At 34.3% G+C, this 12,272-nt stretch overlaps 1 protein-coding gene across 2 annotated transcripts in view; it reads left to right on the plus strand.

The window, feature by feature from the left end:
- Positions 1-12,272, plus strand: part of LOC150097373 (TATA box-binding protein-associated factor RNA polymerase I subunit A-like) — a 232,994-nt gene that overhangs the window by 91,988 nt on the left and 128,734 nt on the right. For both annotated transcript variants that reach the window (XM_090407416.1, XM_090407417.1), the window contains exon 6: positions 7,935-8,040. In XM_090407416.1, coding sequence (XP_090263542.1) covers positions 7,935-8,040 — 106 coding nt within the window. The remainder of the gene's footprint in view (positions 1-7,934; positions 8,041-12,272) is intronic.

Genomic DNA, 12,272 nt, shown 5'->3' on the forward strand with positions numbered 1-12,272 from the left:
TGCCTTTTTCAAACTCCATCAGTTCCTTTCTCACAGCCATTTCACCCAGACAAAGTTGCACTGACTGGAGAGCATGATATTCCTAAAATTTATACTGGCTACAAACATGACTCGTTACATGGCATGATGAATCTTGTCTATGGGTTTTAAAAGAAGTAAACCGTGAGTAGACATATCGGTACACAATAAATAACGGGGGGAAAAAAAAAAAAACTCACGTAGAAAGATTATTTATTAGTATAATTTTCGGCTGTGTGTCACAGGCATCCTCAGTACATTAAGCTCAAAATTAAACACTAACTGACAATTCCAAAAAGCGCCACCTAAGTAGCTGGTGTAAGATAACTAAAGAGGTCAATAACTTTCCTAAAAAAAAAATTAAAAAAATTAATATAATAAAAAGTTAGGAAAGATTAGCTGATTTGTAAAGTACTATCTCCCATAAAGGGGATAGACGTAAGCCGTCGGATCTGTTTAAGTTAGGAGAATGAAGTAGAGTTTCACATGTTTCTTTATAAAGGCGTTCCATGAGAAACTGACTTTTGTGAAGAACTCTTGTTCTTGTAGCTGTTGTAAGATAACTTTTTGTTGTCTTACACCAGCTACTTAGGTGGCGCTTTTTGGAATTGTCAGTTAGTGTTTAATTTTGAGCTTAATGTACTGAGGATGCCTGTGACACACAGGCGAAAATTATACTAATAAATAATCTTTCTACGTGAGTTTTTTGTTATTTATTGTGTACCGATCTTGTCTATGGGGATGTCTGTTGACTTCTTTCCAAGCAGTGTGTGTATGTAATACCCTTTTAAAATATATCTGATATTTATTTTTAACCCAGACATTATTAGCCATTACTAAAGCAACTGATATAACCACAAGAAAGAACATAAGTTACCTTCATAACTCTGCTATTAGTATGTTCTTTCTTGTGCTTATATCTGTTGCTTTAATATCATTTTTGTTCTAGGTGTTTGTCAGAACTTTCCAGACCCTTTTCAGGTTTTCAATGGAAAAAAGTGTCTGGGTACACTTCTGTCAAAAATGCACTCTTCTACTAAGAATAGGATTGTTATTCCACTAGCAACAGAAGCCAAGTTCTTGGGACTCGTCTTTGACAGAAAACTTACATTCCTTGGCCGCATTTGTCAACTAAGAGAAAAGTGCAAGAAAGTATTGGCCTTCACACTCTATCCTCTACTGAATGAATGGAGTGCAGATCAATCTTCATTGCTTTGTGTTTATTGTACACTTATACATTCAGAGGTGGATTATGGGTCTCAAGTGTATGATTCCGCAAGTCAGTATGGTGCAATGTGATGATTGGATCCCATCCATCATCGGGGCATACAGATAGCTACTGGTGCCTTTTGCACATCACGCACTCAAAGTCTTTATGTTGAAGCAAATGAACTTTTTACTCACTTTTTACAACTACAGAAGTCTCATACTACATTATCTGTCTACCTGCAATTGTTTAATGCATACAGAGCAGCCCATTCTGATTTCTTGCACATCTGTTCTGATGGCTCAAAGAACAGATACCTGTGTTGACTATGCTGCTGCTGTGTTTCCAACCAGATCCTACCTGATTGCAGCAATTATACAGCAGAGGTGCATGCCATTCAGCTTACACTTGTGCAAATTAAAGAAAACTACTTTCAAAAGTGTTTCATTTATACAGACTCATTGAACTCTTTACAGGCTATGTCCCCTCCTATGTATGATCGACATCCAATGCTATATGAGACGATGAGGCTGCAGATGTAGCTGCTAAATCAGCTCATACTTTCTCCACGTACTGTTTGACAGTACGATATACATACTACAGACAGTTTATAAGATCAAAGCTAATTGCTCAATGGCAGGAAGCATTGACAAACAAATGATATGACAATTAAGCCTGAAATTAAGCATTGACATTCTAGTCAATTTAGAAAGAGAAGAGATGAAGTTGTTCTTGCTAAGCTCTACATTGGTCACAGTCACCTTCCACATTCTTATTTACTGAGGGCTGATGACCCTCTTGTCTGTAAAAATTGCAATAAGCATTTTATTCTTATATTCACATCTTATTTACCAGAATGTGTCATATTCTAGTGCAGTGCCAGCACTTTACACGAGAGAAGAATGAAACTTTTACCTATCTAGACAACCATATACATATACACTCAGGCAGATGTTATCAGACTCAGATTGCATGATGTTTTTTTTTTAATCTTCTACAAAGAATTAATTTGTACAAACACGTTTGACTGTAATTTTGTTTATATGTAGATACTGCATTGTTTAATGTAATTTTTGTACACACATTATTTACAATTTTTTTACTAATTTACTAGTTTGACTGTAATTTTGTTTATATGTAGATACTGCATTGTTTAATGTAAATTTTGTACACACATTATTTACTAATTTATCTTTGACTGTTTATGTACTGCTATAACCTTTGCTGTAATTTTATTTATATGTAGTTATTGCATTGTTTAACTTAAATTTTGTATAAACGTATTATTTACTGGGTTATCTTTGACTATTTACATACTGCTGTAACCTTTGATATTGTGTATTGCTGTGACCTTTGCTGTAATTTTGTTTATATGTAGCCAAGGACTAAATTGTCTTTGGCTCTTTATGTATACTGCTGTAACCTTTACTGTAATTATATTTATATGTAGATACTGCATTGCTTTGCTTCATTTTTGAACATAAATTAGTATTAATGTATCTAATTAGTATAAATTAGATAAATAATATGTATCTTTGATTATTTATGTAGTAAATAGTCAGTGTAGTAACCTTTGACCTTGTATACTGCTGTAACCTTTGCTACTGTGCAATATGCTGTTCTTGCACCAATAAACCATAAAACAACCAATCCCCCATTTCTTGGCAACCAGTTGCCAAATACTTAGGGATACAACTTAAACGGCTTTTCTTCACGACTCATGTCGATCATGGCTGCTTAAAAACAAATTGGGCAGTAGGGAAACCGGTCTGGGTAGTGGTCATAACATGATGCATGACGGCAAGGAGATGTGCTTTGCATTATGGGAGATACTGAGACAAGGAGTGATGAGAGCTTGGTCTGCCTTTACTACAAGTTGCCTCAGTCCTGAAGATACTTAAAGCACAAACTTTGTTTGCCTACACTTGGATAAAGGATTAAACTAAATTTATTATAGTCTAACCAAATGGAAAGTAAACTTCCATGATCATAAGTCCTATCGTTATATTTTGTCAGAGCAGTTAACAGAAAAAATAAAGACATGGCTGGAGACAGAATAATGGTAGTGGCAAGAAATTATTGACAAATAACAATGGATTGGTAGGAATGAAAATATTATGAACACAAAACAAGAATAAAAAAGTAAAAAATGTTATGTTAGTTTAATTGTCACTTTTTTGAAATCTTCATAATAAACTGTATATGTGCAGTCTGTGCTACTGAAATCAAAAGCAACTTGAAAACTTCAGCAGTCACGCAACTTTATAATTAATCACCTCTAATTACAAAGATTGATATATATGTATACACATATATACACGAGAGCTGTTCGATAAGTCCATGCAAAGTTTAAGAGATGGCGCCACCAGTACGTATCAAGGTTATTTTAGTTGCTGGCAACTGTTGGAGAATCACACGCTAAGTGTCAGTCAGATAAATCTATTACTTTTTGTTTGGCGTTCATTTGAATTGGTCAAGTACCGTGATTTGTGAAAAATGAATGAGAAAGAATTTTGTGTAGTGATTAAACATTACTTTTTGAAAGGCAAAACAGCTCAGGAAACCAAAGCTAAGCTTGATAAACATTATGGTGAGTCTGCACCTTCGATTTGAATGGTTTATAAGTAGCCATATGAGCACAAGTGATGCTGAACGATTGGACGCCCTGTTGAGGTCACTACTCCAGAAATTATTAAAAAAATCCATGATATGATGATGAATGACAGAAGAGTGAAGGTACATGAAATTGCTAAGACTGTGGGCATCTCAAATGGCTGCGTATATAATATTTTACACGAACATTTACATGCGAGAAAACTATCTGCAAGATGGGTGCCACGTTTGCTCACACTGGATCAAAAGCATCAACATGTGAACTGTTGCAAGGACAGCTTGAAGCTGTTTCAACAGAATATAGAGGAATTTTTGCATTGTTTTGTAACAGTGGATGAAACATGGATTCAGCACTACCAGCCTGAGACCAAGGAACAGTCAAAACAATGGGTTGCAAGTGGGGAATCTGCACCAAAGAAAGCGAAAACTGTTTCTTCAGCAGGAAAGGTTATGGTTCTGGGATGCTCGTGGCATAATCTTCATAGACTTCTTGGAAAAGTACAAAACAATTACCGGAGCGTATTATGCGTCTTTGCTGGATCATTTAAATAATGAAATAAAGGAAAAACGACCACACTTGGTGAAAAACAATCTTCTTTTTCATCATGACAACGCACCCACTCACTCTTATGCAATTGTGACCTCAAAATTGTTCGATTTATGTTACGAAGTCCTTTCGCATCCCCTGTACTCTCCAGATTTGGCTCCCTTGGAATACTATCTGTTTAAAAACATGAAAAAATATCTGGCAGGAAAGAGATTTTCATCAAACGATAAGGTGATTGCCGAAACAACTGCCTATTTTGAAGAGTTGGACAAATCATACTAATGGACGGGATCAAAAAACTCTAGCATCATTGAACTAAGTGTATATATTCCAGCAATGACTTATAGAACCTCTTGTTCTATTCCCTCTCTCCCATTCTATGAAAAATTTCTTCCATGTCAACATGATAACAATCCCTGACTAGCTTATGTCTCAACCATATCCCCCCCCCTTCCTCCTATTCACAAGGCTTTGCAACTTACATTCTCTCAATCGATCCTCATACTTCACATTCCAAAGACTACTGACCACCTTTGTGAATCTTCTCTGGATCCTTTCCAACATATCCTGGTCACCATGAAAACCTAGCGACCATATCTGCATAATAATCCATGTGAGGTCGGATCATGGCCTTATACAATTGCATCATAACCTCTCTATTTCTGCATGTCAAGGTTCTATTTACTGTTCTATTAAGGTTCTATTTACAATTTACTGTTCCATCCATGTAATTTTCATTATCTGATGATATGATGTCTTCACAACTTGTTCAGTGTGTCCCTTGAATTTCAGGTCCTTGTCCACCATCATTCCTAGATCTCTCATCTCCTCTGCTTCCTTTAAAGTTTCCCTACCTAGTGTATACTTCACATCCCATCGTTGCTTACCAAATCTCAAAGCTTTACACTTTGCATCATTGAACTGTGGTTCCACTTACCTGCCTATTCATGCAATCTATTCAAGTCCATAACATCTGCTTGACTCTGCATTGCTCTCTCTAGTTTTGCATCATCTGCAAACAGCTGCAAATCACTAATTAAATCCATCCCATTATCATTAACATACAAATTAAATAACAATGGTCTCAAAACTGACCCCCGCAGCACACTGCTACTAGTGACCTTCCTCTTTCGGGATACTGTATTTACTCGAATATAACTCGCACTTTTTTCCCCAAAATTAAAGTTAAAAAATTGTGGTGTGATATATGTGGAGATTTTTGGAAACTAAAGTTTTTCAGGAAAAAAACTAAATTGATCTTGATAATTAAATCCTCGGTATTCATTTTAATTTATAATTGCTCACACTATTTATAAAATGAATGCATTTAAATTTTAATTATCAACATTATTTACGTGATTGGCCACTCACTTTCATCATGAGATATATTTGAATCTTTAACAACACTACTTTTGTAATTAAATTAAAACAGTCATCTTCACTCCCATCCAGGGCATTAGAGATGTTAGTTTTTTTAAAAAAATCTTGGCAATTATTTCTGACAAAATTACATCCCATGCTCTCAAAATCCAGTTGCACAACAGTTCTAACGGTGGTCTCTTAATCTTCCTTGCTTGAGTCAGGTCATAGCCACTGGCTGTCATCCACTCTGTGTAGAACCTAAACTTCACCTCATTTACTGTTCCATCCAAGGTCAAGTAGAAGTCAATGCTCTCACTCCCACATTTCCTCTACTAATTGCTTCCATCTCTATGTATATGATTGGTGCGGTATTTACAAAAGATTGCATGAATCAACAACAAAAGCAATCTATTTCTTAAAAGTTTTAAACATTTTTAATGTGCAAGGTATATATATATATATATATGCAAAACTTTTTGATTTCTTTTATTGTAAAGTAAAATCAGAATGCAAGATATACGCGAGGGCAAGTTATATTGGAGTAAATACAGTACTACAGCCCCATATACATACCTATATGACAGCCAGTCTCTGATCCAACTCAGAAGTCTGTTATCCAATTCTATGTGTTTCAATTTATTTACCAGCTTGTGATGTGGCAGTCTATCAAAAGCTTTTCCAAAATCCAAGGACACCACTGTATATGCATCTCCCCTGTCCAAGGTATTTGTTACCTTGTTATTGTACTTAAGTAAATTAGTGAAACATGATCTCTCTTTAACAAACCCATGCTGATAACCACAGAGAATACTGCTGTTATCAACCCATTTCTGTATCATTCTTCTCACCAATTTCTCCAGTACTGTCACCACAACTCCAGATACACAGATTGGCCTATAATTTGAAGTACAGCCTTATCATTACCTTTATGCAGTGGAACAATTTTACCTTCCTTCCACTTCCTTGGAACATGTGCTGTTGTAAGACTCTTATTAAACAGACATTCCAATGGTGCTGCCAATTTCCTTAAGATGCATGGTCATATGTCATCATCAAATCTTATCACCTTATTGACATCGGGTTTATTTATTTCCTCAAATATCTCCTGCTCACTCACAATTAAGCCATCCTCTCCTATGTCTTCTACACATACTGTTTGTAATAATCAGCTGAAAAGAGCATTGATTTCCATAGTTCATTTTAATCCATAATTTTTATAGTGGTTTTTTCTATGTGTGTGTGCATCTTGCTATATTAGGATTCTGTACAACTTAAACTGTTTCTAAGAATTTGTGAGATTGGATGCAATGTGAATATGGAAATGCTGCTTATAATTACAAGGCTTTACCATTGAAAGTTTACTGTGTGACATTGTTCTTTGCTTGCTTCACATATCTATCCCAGGCTGTTCTTTCTCTTATTCCCTTCATAATTTGTTATCTTAAAATATTCTGCAGCTGATTCACTGATCTAGAATTTTGTAGGTATTTTACTTCTTCTGGAGTTCCTTCTCCTGCTCCCTGCAATGTCATAAGCATATTCCTGTTAAGACACAAAGCCAGCAAACAAATGACATCACTTGATTAAGCACACCAATGATGTCATTTGTTTATTTCATATACTTATATATTTTATGGAATCTAGACTTTATATGTAGAGTTCATTTAAGCGTTATAATCAGATCTGTTTAAATCTAACATCTTAAAATCAGACCCCCCCCCCTTCCACACACACAGTGATTACCATTTATCTCCTACAAAACAATGACCCTTCAATTATCAAAATAGCAAATTGCCTTCCAGATAAGTTTGGATAAATGGTACTCTGTGTGTGGGGGGGGGGGGGACTGTAATTGGTAGTAATTCTGTTGTACACATTTTACAGTTAACTCGAATTAGACTAACACATAGGCACCAAAGCAATAGTTTTGTAGTGGAAGGCTTGCTGTAGTAAATGTCCTTTAGAATTTCATTAATACAATGGCTTTATTGGTAGCTTTTATAATGAATGAATTTGCTACATTGTGTTGGTTAATGTGAGAGTTACTGTTATAATGCAGATTAAGTCTTATCTGAAAATTAAAGTTATCCTAAAAGAAATGCTTAATTTTTCACCCTTTCTTCCAGAGTAATAAATGTATGATTTTGATTTTTTTTTTTTTTTTTTTTCATGTACTTGAATCTGAAGGCACATCAGCATCTTAGAATATCTAAATAAAAAAGAAGTATTCCTTGAATATCTCATTTATTTAATGAAGCAGAGAAGGTTTCAACAAGCTCAAGATATTATACAGGTAAATGTATAGCAAAATAGAATTTGGGACTTCCAAAATTATAGATAACATCAGCTCCTAACCATAATGTTATCTAAGTCTCTTTTCTGCTGAATCAATTCTAATCACAATCTTGAAGCTACTGACATGCTCGTCCTCATCAGAGGATAACCTTGTGAATGCCACTAAAACATTAATTTGTTTTATCTCCTGCAAAATAAAGCACACTTCACCCTCCTCACTTTTGGTAATACCCAGATGTCCACATGAAATCAGATATTTGTTCTTTAGCTGACAGATCTAACCTCTCTTTGTATATGCACATCATATCCACAGTTTTTTTTTTTTTTTTTTGCCTCCAAAAAACTAATTTTTTTTTAACTTAATTACATTAATTTGACCCTTGCAACTTTTCACCCATGCAGCATCTTACACTATAAACCCTAAATCTGTTCTACCTTATAATATTCTGACATATGGGCCTGTGCACAAATTATCTATCTGAAAATGCCTGTGATTTAGAGGAGTGTGCTTCAATTAATTGGCAGTCCACCTCTCACAGACTCAATCCAGTTCTGTTTCTTAGACATACTATCTCTGCTATATGACTAAGTATTTTCTTAGGTTCTGTTCCACTGAACTGGTAGCCATTCCCCTACTTCCCTTCAAACCCATACACAAGTAAGCTGCCATTCAACATCTATTCGTGGTATAGCTCCAAATATACTGAACCAACTTCTTATCCTGCTCTCTCATGCCATCTAATCTGTGCTTGTAGAATAGAATAGTCCCACCTAAGGACTACACCCTCCAATTTTTCAAAAAGGAAAAAAAAAAAAAAAACGGGTTCCTTTCTTTCTTCTCGATGACCACTTTCCAACACATAGCACTGTGCTGTATGATTTGCAACCTCTGATGTGTGGACATTGATATAGAAAACATTGAGATAAAATATTAGACATGTATGAAGTATTTAAAGGAATACTTCATAACAAAACTAATGCTGCATCATCAGTATGGAAAAAACAAGCACTTCAAAGAGACAGAAGACCTGGCAAAAACATGAATTGGTTAAGCCAGTGCTACATGCTAGAAGAATCATATCAAATACAGTCATACCCTGATTTACGCTACCCCGACTTACACGAATCCGGAGTTACGTGGTTTCTTATATGTATGTATTCCCGTCCCACTTCACGCCTCATCATTAGTCGTATCTTTCAGGCACCGGCCGTATTCGCCAGTGTCGCACATGCTGTGAACAAGCACTGACGTGTTTCGTGCGGTCTCCATTCATACACGATTTTTATAGTCTACAAACCTTGCGATTGTTTAATGTTATGTTCTTGATAAAAATTTTATCACATAAAAAATAATAATGTCATCCAAAAGAAGCAAGTCTGATTCTTCTACAGCTAGCAAGAACAGATAAACATTGACTTTGAAAACAAAACTCAACATTATTAAGGATTTTGAAGGCGGAATGAAAATTTGTGAGCTAGCAAAGAAGTTCGATCTACAGGAATCCACAGTAAGAACAATCATAAAAGAAAGGTTTACAGATTTTGGAGGACATAGATTCTAACGAGGAACGAATTGTAGCTACAAGGCAAGGAATAAAAAAAATCATTAGCTTGCTATGAAGAAATTTTGCGTTACAAGAAAAAGACATTATGCTGTCAGACAAATCTATTAGATTTTATGAAACCATTGACATCGAAATAACTTTCTTTTTTTATGTACGAAAAACTACAATTATGATTATATTTCTTAAAAAAATATAGGTGTTTTTGTAAACCTTTGGTCCCAATTGTATGTTTGTATATATAAATTACATGTAAAATTATACCCGAGTTACGCAAATTCAACTCGCACGCTTTTTGTTGGTCCCACGTACCACGTAACTTCGGGGTTTTACTGTATATTTATTATTATATATTTGATATAAGATACCTGTAATCATCAATGGATACAAAATACAAGATTTGTCATTTATAATAATATGAGAATAATGAACTCAGTATTTGAAGATGAAGAAATGCACAGATATAAATCAGTTATTTGATTACATTATTATACATTTTAAGTTAACCAATAAAGGCAAGTGCCACAAACTAGAAGGTTCATATCAAATGTATTCATTTCTTATGTTTTGCCTATTGTGGTCCAAGGCCAATGGCATATTCTGGTCTCATGCCATTGCTTTCTTGATCTTTTAATTCTTTTTTCCATTTATTTTATATCTTCAGAGTAATTTTGATAGTTCTGCTACCATCCATATGATTTAGATGTTCTGTTCATTTTTTGTTTATATTTACTTATGTGATAATTTATTTGTTTTATATTCAGAGATTGTAAATTTTTTTCATTTAGTTTATGATCCTACACGATAGATATATCCAACTGCTTTTATGAGAAATTTTATTTCTGCTGTTTGAATTTTTCATCTTTCTTTTTTTATGGATGAGTTTTGTTTCCATATAATAAAGTTTTTTTAGGCAGGACATTATATAGTCTGATTCTAGTATGTTTTTGTACTAGGGATAGCTTAAATACTGTATATTATTTATTATGTCATTTACTTTAACAAAATTTGGTATATCTTCATATGATAAATCATATCCTAGGTGTCTAAAAGTGTTTGCTTATTCTAATATTATAATATTTATCACTGATTTATTATTTTGTTTTCTCTGTTGAAGGCCATTATTTTTGTTTTTAACTTTAGATGTTCTCATGTTATACTGTTCTGAGATTTCATTTAATGATCTCTATAAATCATCTTTTGATGATCTATAATTTGATCATCTGCAAATAATAGTGTCTGTCTATCTTTGTGAGTTTATTTGTATACCAAATAGGTTATTCTGTTTCCAGATTGTAATAACTATATACGAGGGGGATCTGGAAAGTTCTGATAAATGCCTAGAACAAAAGGATATTAAAGCAATACATAACCACAAGAAAGAACATAATAGCAGAGTTATGAAGGTAACTTACATTCTTATTATTTTATCCTCATGTGTTCTTTCTTGTGGTTATATCAGTAGGTTTAATATCATTTTGTTGTATGTGTTTATCACAACTTTCCAGACCCCCTACCTTCATATATATATTTAAAAAAAGTAGAGATGTTCTCCCTGCCATACTCCTTTTGATATGTCTTTCCATTCAGATCTGTTTTAATTTTATATTTTGTTTATCTGTATGTATGTATTGAATAGACTGTAAGTTTGGTATATTTAAATCGGCTAATATTTTATTTTAATTTTATAAAAGGCATTTTCATAATTACTATAGCCCATGTGTTTCATTTTTAAATTATCTTTACTTTCAGTTATAAATTTTAAAGTAAAAATTGAGTGCAAGATCAGCATTTAGAGAATCCATTTTGTTCTCTCAGTAGTTTGTCCTCAATAATATTTGTTTCGCTTCTCTTTTAATATTCCATCATATATCTTGTAGCCTGCATTAAGTAGACTAATTCCCCTATAGTTATTGCAGTCATCTTTATTTCATTTTTTATGAATTGGAATAACCAGTGATATTTTTCCAGAAAGCCATAACTTAATAAAGAATTTCAATAGCCCTTCATCTGATTTTCACCTGCATTTTTATACAGTTCCATATTTATATTGTCTTCTCTTGGTGTTTTCCTATTTTCCATTTTCATTTTCATCGTATTTTGTAGTTTTGACATTGTAATATTATAATTGAGCAAAGGTAAATAGAGTTTAATGTGGCCAAGTGTAAGGTGATAATTAGATCAGAAGGTTTGTACTATATATCAGTGGAACTGAATTGCAGGAAACTGATGAGGCCAAGGTCTTGGGTGTGATTGTGGACAGGGAGTAAGATTAGGGGGAATCTTGCAAAGATAACCAAAACAGCACATCACTACGTGGTTAATAAAGAATTTGAAGAACACACTAACAAGTAGGGCTAGAGATGTTATTGTTCCTCTGTATGAGGCTTTAATAAGGCCACATCTGGACTCCCAGATTCCATGGTGATGAAGTTGTGGAGAGAATCCGGAGGCGAGTAACAAAGATTGTGGCAGGTCTGTGGAATGCTCCCTATGAGAATAGTGTGGGAATAAATGGATCTCCCACGATGAGTCTTTTGACTCCATGGAGATACCTGTATGATCTTCTTCTACCTCTTTATAGCACTTTTATCCCGCTTGGTGTAGGGTCTGCTATGATTATGCAACTGTGAGATACCCCAACTGGCTTGTCACAGTCTGGCATTGG

This window comes from Typopeltis vanoorti, chromosome 17 (assembly GCF_054136105.1).
Source record: "Typopeltis vanoorti isolate ZY-2024b chromosome 17, IOZ_Tvanoo_1.0, whole genome shotgun sequence".
NCBI lineage: Eukaryota > Metazoa > Arthropoda > Arachnida > Uropygi > Thelyphonidae > Typopeltis > Typopeltis vanoorti.